We start from the raw sequence: 19,508 nt of genomic DNA, 5'->3' as shown, positions 1-19,508 counted from the left end.
GCTCCATACATGTTTTTTTTCCTAGTTAATCCTCTCAACCTGTGAAACAAGCCTTATCAGTCCCATTTTGCAGAAGATGAGGATGAGAGATACTAAATAATTAATGCAAGATCCTACCCCTAGTTAGTGCTGAACCTATTCCATCCAAAGCCTATCATCCTCTAGCTATACCAGGGTTTCTCCATCTCAGCATTACTGACATTTTGGAGCTGGATAATTATTTGTTGTCCTGTGCATTGTAAGATGCTTAGCAGCACCCTTGACCTCTATGCACTAGATGCCAGTAGCAAACCCTCCCCAGGTTATGACACACACACAAAAAAATGTCTCCAGGCATTGCTAAATGTTCTGTGATGGGGGGTGGGAAGGGGAGTATTGCCCTTGTTGAGAACCACTGGGCTACACCATACTGCCCACCTCCAGCAGTAAACTATCAAATACCAGAACTAGAGAAAACTTTGAAAAGTAAAAAGTGTTCAATTCCAACATCTAAGAAGAACCTCTAGTTCACCGGTTACAGTGTTGTACTGATTTTATTTATAGTCAGGAAGATTTTCTTACTTATCAGCTAATTTCTTTCTGTAGCTTCAGTTTATTCTAAAACCGCCTTTCATCCCTCAAGGGATTATCAAATACGATGGGACAGAATGTACCAGTAATAAAGTTATTGGTGATTTGTGGCACAAGGATGAAGCAAAGTTTGCCAAATCTTATAGAGGTGGACCTGGATGTCACTCATATGTTCTAAAATATATTAATAGTAGAAATAGCCTATAAAAAATATAGCATTAGAAATATTAACAACATTCCCTCTCAGGAACCACAAAGTCTTCCCAATACTCCCCCAAAGGCTCCTGAAAAATGGGGTGACCAAAAGCCCAGTTCATAATGGGTGAAAGTGGAGGAGATCAAGAAGGGACAATAAGCATTAAATTAAGCGTCATGTTTACACTCTGGAGCATCAAGCATAACTTAAAAAAAAAAAAAAAAAAAAAGATGTTTTTCCTTTGCTGCAAAAGAAAGCTCAGGAAGTAAGAGACTCCTCCCTTTTTAGGTACCTGGCAATGTACAGACTGGGCGGTGATATTTACTCAAAGAATTGCATACAAACATAGATTGTTATTCCAAAATCTCCCTTCTATATGACCTGGACATGACAACAGTTTAAGTTTCCCTATCTAGATGTGATAGGGTTCTTATTTAAGAAAAATGTTTAAGGAATCATACAGAGAATACAAACCAACCATCACTTAGATTCAATAGCTGCTTATATTTTGCCAAGTTTGCTTTATATTGTGAGGAGGTGTTTTTTGATTAATCACAAGGTTTTAAAAAGATCCTTTTTCTTACCTCCAAAGAACAAATAAATTCAACGGGGGAGACAAGTCTTCATGTATGAAAAGGCTAAATAACAATACAATACCGATGAAGTGAGAAAATGAGTACAGACAGTGAGTAATTCAAAGGGCTGTCATCCATCGTGAGCTGTGAAAGCTCCCAGAAGGAGGTAGGGCTCAAGTCTTAAAGACTGTGTTGGATTTGGAGGGTGCCGGGGTGGTTGATCCAAGGAGACTGTGAATGCAGGCGCCCTTGGACAGTGTGTGGAGAGCAGCCTGGCTGGAGCTGAGCTGTGAGGTCGACACTTGACCCTGAAGGCACTAGGGGGTCACTGAAGGTCCAAGCAGCAAGCAGTGGTGTGATGAAAGTAGTGCTTTAGGAAGTGTAAAGTGTCCGCAGGTCCAACTTAGAGTGGGGCTAAGGGAACAGCTTCCGAGGGATGAGAATGAGGGCCAGGAAAGGAGTCCATGGGGGGCATATGGGGCCTGTCCTGGGGCCATGCCCTGTGGATGAACAACAAGGGCTAACTATGAAAGATAATCCAACAGGGTTTGTTGGAGCAGAGAGATTCCTCACAGACAATACCAAGGTTTTAAATATCATGACTGGAAGAGTGAAGATGTCACTTATAGAATTAAGAAAGTCAAGAGGAAGAGCTAGTTTGGAAAGCTGGAAAGACAGAGTTGAGTTTGAGATTGGCCGAAGCCCAAGTAACCACAAACACTTCAACTGAAAATGTCTAGATTCACAGAAGCAATGCTCAACAGAAGGACAGAGGTAGAAAATATCTCCACATCACTCTCTTTTCATTTATCTTCTTACTTTTTTCCTTTGCACCTTAAAGAAAAAGGTTTTTCTGCTGCTCACCAAAGCTAAGCTCTTATTTTTGTTAGGGAACCGATTCTTATCTCATTTCTTCAGGTATCAAACTCTACACTCGTTCTAGCCTCCTCAGTTTTTTATCTCCACACATTTTCTCCCTGCCACCTCCAAACCTGCTGTGACTCTAACAAAAAAACAAAAATTCCTTTTCTGGATACTAATGTCCCTTCTGGCTAAGCATATACCTCTTTTTCCTTTCACTGATAAACTCTGCAAGTAGCTGATTCCCACTCACCACCGCAAATCCCTCCTCTGAACACCTCTTCTAATCCTGTGCTCCTGGAGCGCGCAGGGTCTTTCTTTCACCATGCCCCAGCACTCCTCCTGCTCAACCTGTCTGCAGCCTGTCATCACATCAGAGCCCACACTGACTCCCTGGGGTCTCCAGGATCAAGTCTCCTCTGCTGCCACTTCTGCAATCAGAATTTCTACGCCAAAATCTAACTTGCACCCTTCCCTTTCTTCCTCTACTCCTTCCCTCTGAGAGCAGATGCATTCACAAAGCTTCAGCTGCCTCCAACCTTCCAAATCAACATCAACAGCCCTAGCCTCCAGCCATGCTCCTGTCTTGGGTCTCACATTTCCAACTGCTGACAAAACAACTCCACCTGGATTTCCCTGAGTCGCCCCCCATGCTTCATGTCCAAAGCTAACATCATTATCTGCCCTGCAAAACCAGTTCCTGTCTTCAACCAGCCCACACCTGTCCATCAGTCAGACACTGTCAGTCCTCTGGGCTCCTCAACCCACATACTTCAGTTTCCTCATGGGCTTCATTTTCCTCTCCCCCATCAGTAGATTATCAACAAGTCCCCACATTCATACCTCTAAAAATGTGTCTCGAGGTCATCCCTGACTCCCCATCCTTTCTGCCACCAACCCAGACCAATGCTCCTCCCCTTCAGCTCCGGATCACTTCTGCATCTCCCTAGATTCTACCCTTCTTTTGTCCACTTATTCAATCATATTACCCCAGATTAACCTTTCCACTTTCTTCATGATGTGTCATTGCTCAAGAATCCATAATGACTCCCTACTGCCCCAGAATCAAATCCAGTCTCCACTCTTGTGCTTTCAAGACTCTCCCTATTTGACCCTGCCCCACTTCTCCAATCCTGTTTCCCACTCCTCACTAACCTACATCTTCCTCTGTGTCAGCCCAGGCTCTTCAATGCCCAAACTCCCATGTGCCACTGCCCGTTCTCCATTCACCCTTCAAGGACCACCCTAGGTTCCACCTCCTCTGTAGTTCTGCCAACTTTTTAACTTGTAGCACCACAATGGTCAGCAATTAATCTTTAATTGAACAGTAATTGTCAATCTTCTTCAAAATTTGAGAACATAGACCACTTCAAATATTTCTTTTGTGTTCCACAGCACCCTGGAGAGCAGAAGGCTCTAGTGAGAACCGAATAGTTATTTTTGATTGGCTGGTCAATTGGTTTCTGGTCCCAGTTATCAGTTCCCATATCTCCCTTCCTCTGCCTCCTAAGTATGATCAATAAAATTATTGTAACGCACTTTCTCAGGCTTGGCACAGAGAATTCCCAGGAAGACAATCTGGAGTCTACCAATCTAGAATAGTAGGCTGGGTAGGGTGGGGTGTCTGTGTCCATGTGCACACAGGGAAGTGAGATTTAGGGAATCTAGCTTAACCAATTGGTCAAGGGATTGAAATACCAAAATAATCAAGAGAGGACAAGTAAGGAACCAAAATGACAGAATAATTCGAAATACGCCTAATTAGAAGCACAGTATGCCAGAATTTTGACAAAGCAATTTCCAGTTTGGTCCTTGTGCATACAAAATTTTCCATCAGAAAGAAAAGGGTAACCCTGGTGCTAGGGACTTTGAAAATTTGTTTGAAGGTTTCTCAGATGTTCAATTGAATACATTTATAATCTATCCAGCCTATCAGGTACAGTGCTATATTCCATAGAGATGGGGAATCAGAAGGGAGAAGGTTTAGAAATATGGCTTTTCTAAGCTTAAGACTCTCCACCAACGCATATGTTTATTGCAGCACTGTTCACAATAGCAAAGACATGGAATCAACCTAAATGCCCATTAACGGCAGACTAGATAAACAAAATGTGGTACATGTACACCATGGAATACTATGCAGCCATAAAAAAGAATAAGATCATGCCCTTTGCAGCAACATGGATGGAGGTGGGGGCCGTTATCCTAAGCAAACTGATACAGGAACAGAAAACCAAATACTGCATGTTCTCACTTATAAGTGGGAGCTAAACAGTGAAAACACATGGACACAAAGAGAGGAATAACAAACACAGGAGCCTACTTGAGGGTGGAGGGTGAGAGGACAGAGAAAATCAGAAAAAATACTTGTCAGGTACTATGCTTATTACTGAGGTAATGAAATAATCTGTATACCAAACCCCTGTGATACACAGTTTACCTATATAACCTGCACTTCTACCCCGAACCTAAAATAAAAATTAACAACAAAAAAAGAAGAATCCCCAGCAAGAGCCTAGGCTAGAGACCACAAGTGTGGTGAGAGTCAGTGAGCCAAGCATAGAGGGCCACACAGGGTGGGTATAGTCCTTGACCCACCCCCTCTTGCAACATGTTACAGGTCATCAGTCATTTCCAGCCTTATGCCCCAAGGACTTAACCTTTCTCTGATACTAAGTGCACATCAGACTTAGCTCAGCCACTGGGCTGCCCAAGGAGAAGGGAGAATATCCCCAACATAGGAGTCCCACAGGAGACTGACTCAAGTCTGCTATTTATTTTGTGATTTGAGCCAGGGTTGGATAATGTGTGCCATACGTTGTGTTTTGAAAGGCCCTGGGAAAAGTTACACATTGGACTATTATTGGCCATTAACACCATTAACACTGTGTGAATTTATTGTCAGAAATAAACAAGCCTCCAGGAACTGAGCTCTGCTACAGGTGCCTGGAACAGAAAATGAACAGGACCTAGTGTTTGGATGATACAAAAGGGGAAAGAGGAGTGGGCACCAAAAGGTAAAAGTGGGGTCCTGAAAGGGAAAGTGGAAAGGCTCACACTTCAAGATTTTTCCCCCAGAGCTAAGAAAATGCAGACTTTTGCCCCAGTTCGGAGGCAAGAGGGATCAGCTGGGTTTTTGATTGACTGGTCAATTTGTTTCTAGCCCCAGTTATGAGTTCCCATATCTCCCTTCCTCGTCCTCATAATGAGTATTTCTGGATATCACTTAGCCCCCAGAACCTTGTCCCTAGATTCCACCTCTTTAGAATCCATGCTTTTGGGCGCCGGGCTGTTTGTGTATGAGAGAGAAGAAAGAAGAGAGAGAAAATATAATCCATGTCTCAGGAAGAGGAAGAAGGGAAGGAAGGAGGAACAGAAGAAAGGTAGGCTTAGACCTGGGAAGCAGAATAGAATGACAGGGGCTCCCTCTGATTTCCCCAGACCCTGGCAGCAGCTCCTGTCCTCCAGCTTTTTCCTCTGCACATCAACTAGAGAATGAACATATGATCCAATCAAGTCTTGACTTCCAAAGCCACAAGTCTCCCCCACAAAGCACCCCACCCCCTTCCCTAGAGATGACCTCCAGGGCAAGGTAACAGGGTTAGGAAACAGATGGATGTGCAGAGACCCTCCAGAGCTAACCTGACCCCTGACCCCCACCAGTTCATGTCCTCTAATCCAACTTTCCAAAAGGGAGAGCAGATGCATGGGGCCCCGGTAACTTACTCGACTCTTTGGGACAAAGATTCCAGACAAAATGGTTTCAGACATGTGGGGAGATGGGGAGCTACACACAGAAGCTGGTGGAAGCCACAGGTACAGGGAAACGGGGAATCCCTGGCCATCAGAGAAACAGGGTCACAGGTGGTGGAAAACAAGGATGATCAGTGCCGGTTCCCGGGAGGGACTGTGTAGCCAGGAAGCAGGAGGAGCAATGGACCCGGGACATGGACGATGGCAGGGGCGCAAAGATCTAGAAAGACATCTCAGGGCTCTACACCTCACAGCAAGCAGAGACTTAGTGGGTGTGTATGAGAGGGACGCTAACTCACACTTCCAGGAATGAGTAATTCTTATGAATAGCTCCTCCGTTCCCAGAACTGAAGAGGAGGACCAGGGGGAGGTCCGAGGCGCCCACCGCCCTCCCAGCCGGGTCTGCCTCTCAAGTCAGAGGGGCCGGCTCCCCACCACACGCACCAGGCGAGACCGATGTCGTCCGCCCCGCTCCTGTCAGTCTGCAGCCGGCGCGGCTCCGGGTCCTCACCGCCCCTCTGTGCACATCGGGGCCCCGGGCCCCCGACGGCGAGGAGGGGTGCCGGCCCAGGGCTGCCGCCGGGAGCCCCGCTGACAGGCACGGGGGAGGGGGAGCCAAGGGAGGGGCCGGGACGCCGGTAGCCGGAGCGGCTCGCTGCAAAGTGAGCCAACACCGCCCATCCCCGCGCTCCGGGAGAAGGCGGCCCGAGGGGACCGCCTCCCGCCTCCCGCCTCCCTAACACGGACTCCCGCAACTGGGATGAAGGCGGAGGGGCGCGGAGTTCCCAGCCCCCACGCCCTCCCCAAACGCAGCCAGCACTGCCATAACAACCAGAATCTCGGCAACTCCCGTCCCGACGCCGAGGGGGCACTGGCCCCCAACACGCACGCGGCAGCAACAGCCCTCCTTCCCCAAACTTGTCCGAGACGCCGCGTCCGAGGCGGCAGCCTTCAGCCCCGGGCCCCGCGCCCTGCCCAGCTTACCTGTCCGGAAAAAGGCGTCCACGTCCGAGTCGGCTGCTCCTCCTTCCTCCGCTGCTCCCTCAGGGGGGTTCATGACTGTGGGAGGGCGTCTGAGGGCAGCCGGGGGCCGGAGAAGCCTGGGGCCGAGGGCTGCTAGGCGCCCGATGGGCGGAGGGCGCGGGGCGCAGCGGCCGCGGCCGCAGAGCTGGCGGCCGGGGGGCTTCGAGGGCGGGCGCTGGGCGGTGGGGCTGGGGCAGAGAACGCCGAGCCTCCCTCAGGCGGAGGCGCGCGGCGGGCTAGGGGTGCCTGCCGCCAGCTCCCCCATGGTACCCCTTCCCCAGGGCGCTGGCCGCCTGCTGTCTGCCTGGGGCCGGGAACCGAGGCCGGGGCGCGGGCTGCCTGGGCGCCCGCTGTCCCCCAGCAGCGGCAGCTGGCTCTCCTGCTCGCCCGTCTGCCTGTCTCTATTGTTCAGCCCTGCTCCGCTCTCTCCTCTTTATTTTTCCTCCTCCCTCCCACCCTCCCTGTCTCTCTACCTCCTCCCTCCCTCGCTCACTCGCTCACTCGCTACCTCCCTCCTTCGCTCGCTCGCTCGCTCGCTCTCTGGCTCCCCCTCTGGCTCCCGCCGCAGCCGCCGCCTCCCCAGCTCCTCCCCCGGCTCCCGCTCCCTCAGTCCCGGCCAACAATGACCCCTGGAGCGCCGAGCTGAACTGAAGCTCCGGCCCGGGCCGAGGGCTCGCTGCGGGCCCCCGGCGGCGCCGACGCCCCCTGTCCCAGCTTCCCCGCGCCGGCCTCCCCGGGAGCGAAGCCTGAGTCCCGAGCTATTGTTCGAGGCTGTGCTAGGCCGGCTTCCTGAGCTCGGCAGGAAAAGCCCGGGCCGAGGAGGGGGCGGGGCCGCCGGGCGAGCCCGGGGCTGCAGGGCGCAAGCCAGCCTAGTCCGGGGGCTCTGCGGCCCCGGCGCTGCGCGCTCAGCTTCTCCGCTCGCGACGCCAGTGCTCCCCCCGGCCCCGCGGCCACCTGCTCCGCCCACTCCACTCCCAGGTGTGTGAGGGGAACACCAGGCTGCCCGCCCGCCTTCTCCGGATCTTCAGATCGGTCCCCAAGCTGGACTGACCTGTCCCTAGAGGCCGGCCTTTCTTCCCCTCCTTCCTGACGAACTCTCTTCTGTCTCCCTGCCCTCCTGAGCCTCTCACATTTTCCTCACCAGCTCGCCACAGTTTCTCTCCTTTTTGTCTTTTCTCGTCCTTTTCCCCTTTTCAGCGCCCCTTTAAACATCTCCGCCTGTCTCTGTGACTCTTTGTCCAGTTCAATGCTCCTGTGATGTCTCCCTGCCTACCTCTCCCTCCCTCCGTCACTCTCTTGTCCCTCGTTTGTCTCTGTCCTGCCTCCGTACTTGGCCCGGGTCTCCGTGCTCCTCTTGGACAGCTGTCAAAACTCTCTAATCCCTGGGGCCTTCTCGGTTTTGTTCTTCTCCCTCATGTGAATGGAGACATCCAGTTGGCCAGGAGAAAGGAGGTGTTACAGCAAGCTGAATTTCAATTAAAGTGGGGAGAGGGGCTGGGTAGGAGTGGGGATGACTATAAAAAGAAAACAGATGCTGTATGGGGTAATTAATGCGGTGATTGTATTGTGCCCATCAGTTTTTAAGTAATAATTAAACAATAATTATCCAGTAGTGTGTTTGTGGTTCTAGTGACTGCAGAGCCCACCAAACAGAAGGTCTTTAAGACCTGAGTACTTAATAAAGTCTGCTGAGCGCTGTTTGCTGTTGCCTCATCCAGACAGATGGAGAAGTAGTGGCCTGACCTAATGAGTTAAAACACGCCTAATAGGAAAACCAGGTACTTGTCTGAAGCTGATGACTGCAACCCATCAGACAGAATCTCCGGGAACTGTTTGTCTCTAGTAACCTATTTGGTTCCACCTCTCTCTGGGGGCCAAGGCAACTGGGGCCTATGCAGATCCACCAACTGGGTAACCCTAGCAGCAAATAAAATGAATTAAATGGCCGGGCGCGGTGGCTCAAGCCTGTAATCCCAGCACTTTGGGAGGCCGAGACGGGCGGATACACGAGGTCAGGAGATCGAAACCATCCTTGCTAACCCGGTGAAACCCCGTCTCTACTAAAAAATACAAAAAAACTAGCCGGGCGAGGTGGCGGGCGCCTGTAGTCCCAGCTGCTCAGGAGGCTGAGGCAGGAGAATGGCGTGAACCCGGGAGGCGGAGCTTGCAGTGAGCTAAGATCGCGCCACTGCACTCCAGCCTGGGCGACAGAGCGAGAGTCCGTCTCAAAAAAAAAAAAAATGAATTAAATTAGTTTTTAGTGAACACTTTCTGGCTCCCGATACTCATCACGTTCTTCACTGACACAAATAGTCTCCTTTTTTTTTTCACCCATTAAAAAAAAGTACCTGTTTCCAACCTTGGATACACCTATCAGATCTGTCTCCAACCTTGAGTACATCTATCAGACCTCTGTAGTTACTCTGACATCACAAGTTCACTGCCCTGAGATCTAATTCATCTGGCCCTAATATTTTGAACTGGCTTAAGATGCCCCTTTGCCTATGCCTTTTCTGACAATGAAAATACTTCTCATTTGTCTTTTCAAAATCTTTCTTCCCCTTAATCCTGTGCCTAACCCCTGGTCTGCTCCCCTACCCCCGCACACACATATGTAATGGCAGAGCTGCTATTAATTAATTGCTACCATTGTGCAGCTAAAGAATCAGTGGCCTGGCAAGGCATTAGCTCATCCCAATTCAGAAGAAACATTACATTTTTAGAGGAAGGGTCATATCAAAATCTCAAGATACAGACAAGAATGGGGGAACACCTTATGTAATGACAAACTTTTTGAGAGGAAATTTGCCAATTTCTATTTAAGTGTTAAATGTTCATGGCTATATTAATATCAAAGAAGACTTCAGAGCAAAGAATATTACCAGGGATAAAGAGGGACATTTCAATTTATCAAGTAGACATAACAATCCTAAGAGTGTTTGCATCTAATAAGACAGCTTCAAAGTAACTGAAGCAAAACTGATAGGACTGCAAGGAGAAATAGAAAAATTTATAATTATAGTCAGACAATTTAATATCTGTAAAATGCAGTAATTAATAGAATAAGGAGACAGATCATCAGTGAAGATACGGAAGACTTGAACAATGCTATTACCAACCTTACCTAATTGACATTTATAGAATATTCCACTTTATAACAGCAGATACACATTTTTCAAATGCACAGGTAGCATTTGTCAAGATAAACCATACGCTAAGCCATAAAACAAATCTCAATAAGTTTAAAAGGATTAAAATCATGCAAAGTGGTATATAAATTATACCTAAGTTGGTTTAAAAAAAAAAAAATCATACAGAGTATGTTCTCTGACCACAGTAGAATTAAACTAGAAATCAATAACAAAAAGAATCCAGAAAAACCTCCCAAATATTTGGAAAGTAAATAACATACTTCTAAATAACACATGAGCTACTAAGAATTCAAAGGATGGGCTGGGCACCATGGCGCCTGCCTGTAATTCCAACACTTTGGAAGGCTGAGGCCAGGGGATCACTTGAGGCCAGGAGTTTGAGACCAGACTGACCAACATGGCGAAACCCATCTCTACTAAAAATACAAAAATTAGTCGGGCATGGTAGCACATGCCTGTAATCCCAGCTACTCTAGTGGTTGAGGCATGAGAATCACTTGAACCCAGGAAGCAGAGGTTGCAGTGAACCAAGATTGTGCCACTGCACTTCAGCCTGAGCGACACAGTGAGATTTTGTACCCTGCCGGCCCCCACCAAAAAAAGAATTCAAAGGGGGATATTAGAAAGAATCTCAAAGTGAATAAAAATGAAAACACATTACATAAAAATCTGTGGGATGCAGCTAAGGCAGTCTAAATCTGTGGGATGCAGCTAAAGCAGAAAGACATTTATAGTGCTAAACACCTATTTTGAAAATAAAGATCTCCCATCAATAAGCTCCTATTCTACTGTAAGAGCAAGTGAAATCAAAGTGGAAGAACAGAAATAAAAAAGATCAGAGCAGAAGGCAATAAAATAGCAGGAAAACAAAAGAAAAAAATCAATGAAACTGAAGTGGGTTCTTTGAGAAGATCAATAAAATAAAAAAACCTCCACCCAGACTGATCAGAAAATAAGAGAAAAATCTCAAATTACTGCTAGCAGGAACAAGAGAGGTGACATCACTACAAATTCTATAAATGTGAAAATAATAATAAGGGAATAATATAAACAACTTTATGCCAACAAATTTGACAACTTTCATAAGATGGACACAAACTACTAAAGTTCACTCAAGGAGAAATTGCTAACTTAAATAGCTATTTATCTACTAAAGAAATTAAATTTGTAGCTTAAAAGCTTTCCCCACACACACCCACACACAAAACAACTCAAGATTCATATGGCTTTTTTGGTAAATTTATGAAACATTTAAGGAAGAAATAATATCAATTCCACAAAAACTCTTCCAGAAAAGTGGAAAGGAGGGAATATTTCCCAACTACTTCTATGAGGCCAGCATTATTCTGATGCCAAAACTAAACAAAAGCCATATAAGAAAAAAAAATGTAGACTACTTCCTTAGGAATATTTATTAGGAATAAAATTTTTAATAAAATTTTAGCAAATAAAATCCACAATATATAAAAAGGATAATACGTCATGACCAAGTGGGTTTATCCCACATATACAAGGTTGGTCTAACATTTGGAAAACTATTCAATGTAACTTACATGTTATGGGTTGAATTGTATTTCCCAAAAAAGGTATGTTAAAGTCCTAACCCCTGGTAGCTGTGAAAGTGGCCTTATTTGGAAACAAGGTGTTTGCAGATATAATCAAGTTTGGATGTGGTCACTAGGATGGACCCTAATCCAATATGACTAGTGTCCCCATAAGAAGAAAAAAAACAAAAAACTCCATATGAAGACAGAGAAGACAGAGACACATAAGGAAAAATGCCATGTAATAGCAGAGGCAGAGATTGGAGTGATGCAGCAGCAAAGAATACCAAGAACTGACAGCCACCACCAGAAGCTAGGAAGAGGCAAAGAAAGATTCTACCCGGAGTCTCAGAAGGAGCACGGCCATTCTAACACTTGATTTCAGACTTCTTCTCTCCAGAACTGTGACAGAATAAATTTCTATTATTTTAAGCCGCCCAGTTTGCACTACTTTGTTACAGCAGCCATAGGAAACCAATATACCATATTTAAAAAGCAATACCAGTCAGAGCATGGTGGCTTATGCCTGTAATCCTAGCACCTTGGGAGACCAAGGTGGGCAAATCACTTGATCCCAGGAGATTGAGACCAGCCTGGGAGACATGGCATAACCCATCTCTACAAAAAATACAAAAAGTAGCCAGGCCTGGTGGCATGAGAGTCAGATCCTGTCTCAAAAAAATAAAATTAAATTAAAATTTAAAAAAGCAATACCATGTAATCATCTAAGTAGATGCAGGAAAATAATTTGACAAAATCCAATATCCATTTCTGAACAAAACTCTCAGCAAACTAGGAATAGAAGGGCTCTCTTAATAAAGGGCATCTACCAAAAATCTATAGTTAACAGCAAGCTTTTCCCTAAGATCAGTAGATGGCAAGATGTCTACTCTTACCCCTATTCAATGGACTGGATGTACAGTGCAATAAGAAAAAGAAATTAAAGGCACCCAGACTGAAGAGGAAGAGGTAAAACTGTCTGTAATCAAAGATGATATGATTGCTATTTAGAAAATTCTACGAAATATATTTTTTAAAACTAGTAGATCTAATAATGAGTATAGCCAGATTTCAGGGCATAAGACCAATATAAAAATTAAATTGCATTTCTATAACCTAACGATGAAGATTTAGAACTTGAAATTTTAAAACATCACTATGGTAGCGTGGAAATACAAAATTTGAAGCCTTAGCCTAATTTTTAAAATATATAAGACCCATACACTCAAAGATAAAATACATTGCTGGAGGAAATTAAAGAAGATCTAAGTAAATGGAGAGAAATACTGTATCATGGAATTTTGTGAAGACTCGAAATCCTTAGGACATTAATTTTTCCCAAACTAATATGTAGATTCAGTGAAATCCCAATAGGGTTTTTTGTAGAAATTTATAAATTGATTTGATGAACAGAACCTAGAAAAGCCAAAACAACTAAAAAGAAGAGAGTTGGAGGACTTACACTACCCAATTTCAAGACATTTATGAGGTTACAGTAATCCAGACAATGTGGTATTGGCGTAAAGATAGACAAATAAAGTGATGAAATAGAATGAGGTCCAGAAACAGACCCATACGTATATCATCAATTGCTACCGTTGATTTTCAAAAATAAAAGTAAATCAAAGGGAATTCAGTATAAAAATGGTAATCTTTGCAAATGGTTCTTGAACAATTGAAAAATCTGTATTAGTTTTCTGTGACTGCTATAAAAATTTACCACAAACTTTGTAGCTTAAAACCACACAATTTTATTACCTTACAGTTCTAGAAGTCAGATATCTGAAATGAGTCCCACTGGGCTAAAATCAAGATGTTAGCAGGGATGTTTCATTTCTGGAGGATCTAGGGGAGAATCTACTTCTTTACTTTTTCTAGCTTTTAGAGGACACCTGCATTTTTTAGCTTGTGTCCCGCTTCCTCCATCTCCAAACCAACAATGATGGGCCAAGTCCGTCTCACACTGCCATCCCTCTGTGTCCAGAATATATAAAGAACTCTCAGACCTTCATGATAAGAAAACAAACAACCCGACTTTTAAAATTAGGCAAAAGATTTGACTAGACATGCACTTTAGCAGATATATAGACAGCAATAAGCATTTGAGATAATGCTCAATACCATTAGTCATGAGGAAAATGCAAATTAAAAGCTCAATGAGATGCCATTATTTATTGGAATGTCTAAAATTAAAATGCCCAAACATATCAAGGGCTGGTGAGGATGAGGAGAGGATGCAAAAATGGAACTCTCTTACACTTCGAATGTAAAATGGTACAATTACTTCAAAAAACAGTTTGGCAGTTTCTTAACTAGGTAAACATACACTTCCCATGTGACACAATCATTCTACTCTTGGTATTTACCCAAGAAAAATAAAAGCATATATCCATGTAAAGATTTGCACACAAATGTTCACAGCAGCCAGGCGCGGTGGTCCACGCCTGTAATCCCAACACTTTGGGAGACAGAAGAGGGTAGATCACAAAGTCAGGAGATCGAGACCAGCCTGGCCAATGTGGTGAAACCCCATCTCTACTAAAAATACAAAAATTAGCCCGGTGTGGTGACACACACCTGTAGTCCCAGCTACTTGGGAGGCTGAGGCAGGACAATGGCGTGAACCCAGGAGGCAGTGCTTGCAGTAAGTGGAGATCGCGCCACTGCACTCCAGTCTGGGCGACAGAGTGAGACTCTGTCTCCAAAAAAAAAAAAAAAAAAAAGTTCATTGGAACTTGGATGAATCTCAGAATAATTATGGAGAGTGAAAGAGGTCAGACAACAAAGAGTATATTCTAGGTGATTCAATTTTTATAAAATTCTAGGAAATGCAAAGTAACCCATACTGACAGAAAGCGATCGGTGATTGTCTGGAGATGACCAGAGTCAGGGACTGGGAGCTGAGGGGAGAGAGAAGGGAGTTATAAATGGGAACAGCGTAACTTTTGGAGGTGATGGATATGTTCTTGACTGCAGTGATGGTTTTACGGCTGTATGCTTATGTCAAAACTGATCAAATTGCACACTTTAAATACATGCAATTTGTCAAATGTCAATTATACCACAATAAAACTTTTAAAAAGCAAATTTTTAAGTAAATGAGATAAAGCTACACATGCTTACAAGGAAATACCAGTTATTTTGAGGGGACCTTCATAGTCTGTAAAATATTTAAATTTTAATAATGTGGATTCTTTACAATGATGTGTGTGAGAGAGAGAGACAGGGAGAAAAGCATCACCTGGAGAAACTTTTTCACATGATGCATAAGAATGCCAGAGTGGAGGAAGGAAGCGCTACGTTCAGGTCTACGTATTTAGAAAAAACTCCCAAGGCATCTTGACACAGACCCCATTTCCTCGACCCCTACTCAGAGATTTAAAGGAAGGAAGGGACAGGACAGGACAAGATGGAAGAAGTGTTTTTGGAAGGTAGATGAGCCTAGAAGACTGGAAGAAGGAGTTCGGAGTGCGTAGAATAGTGTAGAAGTACTTCAGTGAAGCTGTGGCTGTGACTGAAATGGAAAGCTGTGTAAGGCAATGAGAAAGGAAACATAATAGCATGTGTTGATGCCTTATATATGGAGAGAAGCAGGTGTGGACAGCAAAGAGGGAGCAGAGGGGAACAGGAGTCCAAGAAGCCTCCTAGGTTACACTAGGTAACTGAGAGAGAACAATGGCATAACTAACAGGAAAAATTGGCTTCTGGAGGAGAAATTCTTCCTCTAGAGAGGAGAAAACAATCTGGGGAAAGATGGGGAAAGGGATTAAGATATTACTTAATCGAACCCCTCATTTCAACAATGAGAAGACTGAAAAGTAGAGAATAAAGTGACTTGCCCAAAGTCCCACAGCAGACCCCAGAATTCATGAGTCCTAGGCTGGTTCCCATGCTGTTTCCCCATCGCACACATTTCCTCGCCTATGTTAGGAGTCTGAAATGATGATGGGCATCCAGGTGGTAATGTCCAATCAGCAATTAGTAATGTCCAATTACTATGGTGATGTCCAATTGGCAGAGCAGCTGAGAGAGGGCTTGGCAGCTGGGAATATTGATTAAGGAGTTAGGAGCTGGTTGAAGCACCAAGAATGAATGAGATAAAAGATTTTCTATCCACTTCCATTAACTTTCCTCTTTGGATGAAATTACCTATCTGTATGTCCTGCTTTCTACTCAAATCAAATGTGCCTTAGAACCAGCACCTTTTCCCTTTTCTGAGTTCTTTATTCTAATTTCACAGACTAGAATCTGAGAGACTTGTGGGGTTCCTCCCCTTCCTCTACTTCCTGAATCCATGCTACCATTAACCCTGTGTTTTCCTTTGAAAGACCATCTATCGCTCTCTTTTCCCTCTAATGCCATCCTAGCCCAGCCTTCAGCTCTATGGTCTTGAATTTCTACAACAGCTTGCCAACTGGCCTCCCCAGGCAAAGTGGGGAAGTGAAGCCAATGATGGAAAGAAGCAATAGGCCAGAGAGACAAGTCACAGGAACATGTTGGCCATGTAGACTAGGGGAGAGGGTGTCAGGAAGAAGACAGGGGTCAAACATGCCAGATGCCACAGGGAAGTGAGGGGCAGAGAGGATTAAGACATGGAGAACTTGGGTAAGTGACAGGTTTTAAGTGAGCTTCGGTAGAGAAAGAGGAGCATATAACTGGGTTATAGGAGACAGTGTGTGGTGAGGGAGCAAAGCAGAGGATAGAACCATACCACAGGCAGGGCAGGGGCCAGTGTGGGGTAAGGGGATGGAAGCAGCAAAGAGGAATCATCTCTTCATGAAGTGTGGGCAGTGGGCAGTGAAAAAGAAAAGAAGACAGTAGGTAGACAGGATGGTCAAGTTTCCAAATGTTTATTTTTTTCTGTTGTTTTCAAAATGGAACAGCTGTGCATAGCTAAAAAGCTGAGGGAAAGACACAGCAGAGAGAAAAAGAAAGGAATAGAGAATTCTGAAGCCAGAAGACTATCAGCATCACTCAGATCGTGGAAGGGTGGGTGTCTCCCCTGCTGAAGTGAGCAGCCGGCACCCTGAAGAGTGGTCTGCATAGAGGAAGCTGGTGGAAGATATTTGGGCCTCAAATCTTGATTCCCAGCCCTCAGTCCATACTACACAGGAAATTTCTAACAGAAAGCTGTTTCCTTTGTCACACTATTTTCTGTTTAGAGTGAGGACAGGAAATAATCTGTCCTCTTCTTTTAACAATTCCAAGGGAACGCCAAAACATCCCCTGGTCTTGGCCTTGCTTGATATACAGTTGTGACAGCCCCAGAGTTCTTCCTGACCTCTACTCTTAATCTTTCCTGCTGCAGTGAAAACCCAATCACTCTCATCCTGTCTTTGGGGGAAGCATGTGGTGACCAAAAACCTGCCTGAATGAGGAAATCTCCAGGAGGTAAAATCATGTCCATTTCCTACAGATCCTCAGGAAGTTGCCCTTACAGACGCCACACTCTTGTTCCCTGTCAGCCTTCACCTACTTGGAAGAGACGGGAGAACTCAGCAAACTAAAGAACACTCAAATATGCCTTAGTCTCCACTGGCATTTTAAAGGAAAGACCCCCTTAGTCACCTCAGAGATGCAAGTCCCAGGAAGCCAGAGGAATGATGCAGCTGATAAACTAAAACATAGCTTAAGCTACCCACAAAGAGTTAGGTGTACTTAAGAAGTGGCCAGACACGCAATCCAGTCATCCCAGGAAACTCTCTGTCACAAGTGGCCCCAAGGAGGAGTGAGGTTTCCTTTCTGATGTCATCCCATGAGACTAGGAGGACCTGCCAGGCATCCTGGAGGACATGTCATGCAGCAAGTGACAAGAAAGGACCAAGATGTGGAAAAGAAAGTGAGAAACAGGGAAGTTATGATGAAAAAGGAATAAAGACAAATGTGGAGGAAAGACGGTGATATGAAGACAAAAAGAAGAAACACAGACAAAGCGCATGCTCAAGGGAGAGAATCTCTTTCTGCTGTTCACTTAGAGCAGGGGTCATGTAAATAAAGTTTTATCAGAACAAAGCTGTGCCCATTCATTTACTTAGTGTTTATGGCTACTTTTTTGTTACAAGGGCAGAGCTGAGTAGTTGCAACAAAGACCATTTGGCCTGCAAAATAAAAAATATTTACTATCTGGCACTTCACAAAAATGTTTGCTGACTCCTGACTTAGAGTAATAACAACAACCTTATAACGTCCCCTAATACTGATAGGCTCTCTGTGGTTCTTCAACTACTCTTCAGAATAGTTGTTATTTTCAGAAACTATTGCCCTGAAAGAAACCAACACTGGAGCTAAGCAATGGGAAAATTAATCAGAGCTGTAGCTTAGAGAGTGACCAAAGTAAAATCATTCCAAGATACAAAAGAAATTACCAGCTAAAGAACAAGTCTGACCCTCAAAAAGACTGCTATAAAGACTTGGAACCAACCCAAATGCCCATCAATGATAGACTGGATAAAGAAAATGTGGCACATATACACCATGGAACACTATGCACCCATTAAAAAAAAGATAAGTTCCTGTCCTTTGCTGAGACATGGATGAAGCTGGAAACCATCATTCTCAGCAAACTAACACAGGAACAGAAAACCAAACACCACACGTTCTCATTCATAAGTGGGAGTTGAACAATGAGAACACATGGACACAGGAAGGGGAACATCACACACCAGGGCCTGTCAGGGGGTGGGGGGTCTAGGGGAAGGGTAGCATTAGATGACAGATTGATGGTTGCTACAAGCCACCATGACACGTATATAACTATGTAAAAAACCTGCACGTTCTGCACATGTATCCCAGAACTTAAAGTATAATTTAAAAAAAAAAAGAAAGAAAACTACTATATTGACAATAAAATAAAGTCTCAATGTCTATCCAGAAAAAAAAAAAATACTGCTATAGATGGAAAATATATGTAGGGGAGGAGGGAGTATGTGTGTGTGTGAAATATGATTTTAGGTTGATAAATACTAATCAGAAATATATAGAAAAATATATATGTATATTTCTGATTAGTATTATGTTTCTATATATTTTTTTTCTCCTGATTATTAGTTAACAAAACTAAAATCACAATTGTTTGATGCTGAAAGGTGGATATTGTACAGTACCCAAGGGAAATAAAAGAGTCAATCAGTATAATATATAAATAATAATGTGAAATTGAAATATAGATAACAGGTAAATTTGAGGGAAAGAAAATGATGTTCTGATACTGACATGAAGGTATAGGTTTGAAAGTTGCATTTTTAATACAACTATCTAAAGTTCTTTCCCTCCCCTGCCCCGGCCCCTGTAAAAACAGGGTCTCCGTATGTTGCCTAGGCTGATCTCAAACTCCTGGGCTCAAGCAATCCTCCTGCCTCAACCTCCCAAAGTGCTGGGATACAGGCATGAGCCACCATACCCAGCCTATCCAAGGTTCTTGATAACATGAGACTGAGGAGGGAAGCAAATGGGAGTTAAAGGATGAACACCATCCCATGAAACATGAAACAGGCTGATCTGGAGCTTTTGCAGAGAAATTAAAGAGACAGGTTAAAGCCACATATCTCTAGAATTTGGCACATATTTTCCCACTATTTTCTTCAGATGACTTCTACCCACACCTGTAAAGCCATCCCATCCCATCTTGTTCTGCCCTCTCCTCAACACATACACACACACACACACACATCTGCTCCATTCCAGGCACAAGATTCTACTCTTCATTCTCTCATTTATCCAGCAATCCCTGCCCTGTCCTCATCTCTAGGCTTCTGCTCAAAGGCACAGACCCTGCTGGGTACCTACCCCAAATCCATTCTGCCCTGCCTTGCTACTAACAGAACTATGATAATAT

General features: G+C 44.6%; 1 protein-coding gene across 16 annotated transcripts in view; it reads right to left on the bottom strand.

The window, feature by feature from the left end:
* Positions 1–7,409, bottom strand: part of KALRN (kalirin RhoGEF kinase) — a 697,103-nt gene extending 689,694 nt beyond the window's left edge. For 8 of the 16 annotated variants that reach the window (XM_073009778.1, XM_073009779.1, XM_073009785.1 and 5 more), the window contains exon 1: positions 6,940–7,408. In XM_073009778.1, coding sequence (XP_072865879.1) covers positions 6,940–7,012 — 73 coding nt within the window. In that variant the 5' untranslated portion in view covers positions 7,013–7,408. Of the gene's footprint in view, positions 1–6,939 lie in introns of all 16 variants that reach the window. The other 8 variants (XM_073009790.1, XM_073009791.1, XM_073009792.1 and 5 more) reach the window with 4 other exon arrangements.
* Between the last annotated feature and the right edge of the window lie 12,099 nt (positions 7,410–19,508).

The sequence above is a fragment of the Chlorocebus sabaeus genome, chromosome 22, assembly GCF_047675955.1.
Source record: "Chlorocebus sabaeus isolate Y175 chromosome 22, mChlSab1.0.hap1, whole genome shotgun sequence".
Classification (NCBI taxonomy): Eukaryota; Metazoa; Chordata; class Mammalia; order Primates; family Cercopithecidae; genus Chlorocebus; species Chlorocebus sabaeus.
This window is presented reverse-complemented; position numbering and strand designations above follow the sequence as displayed.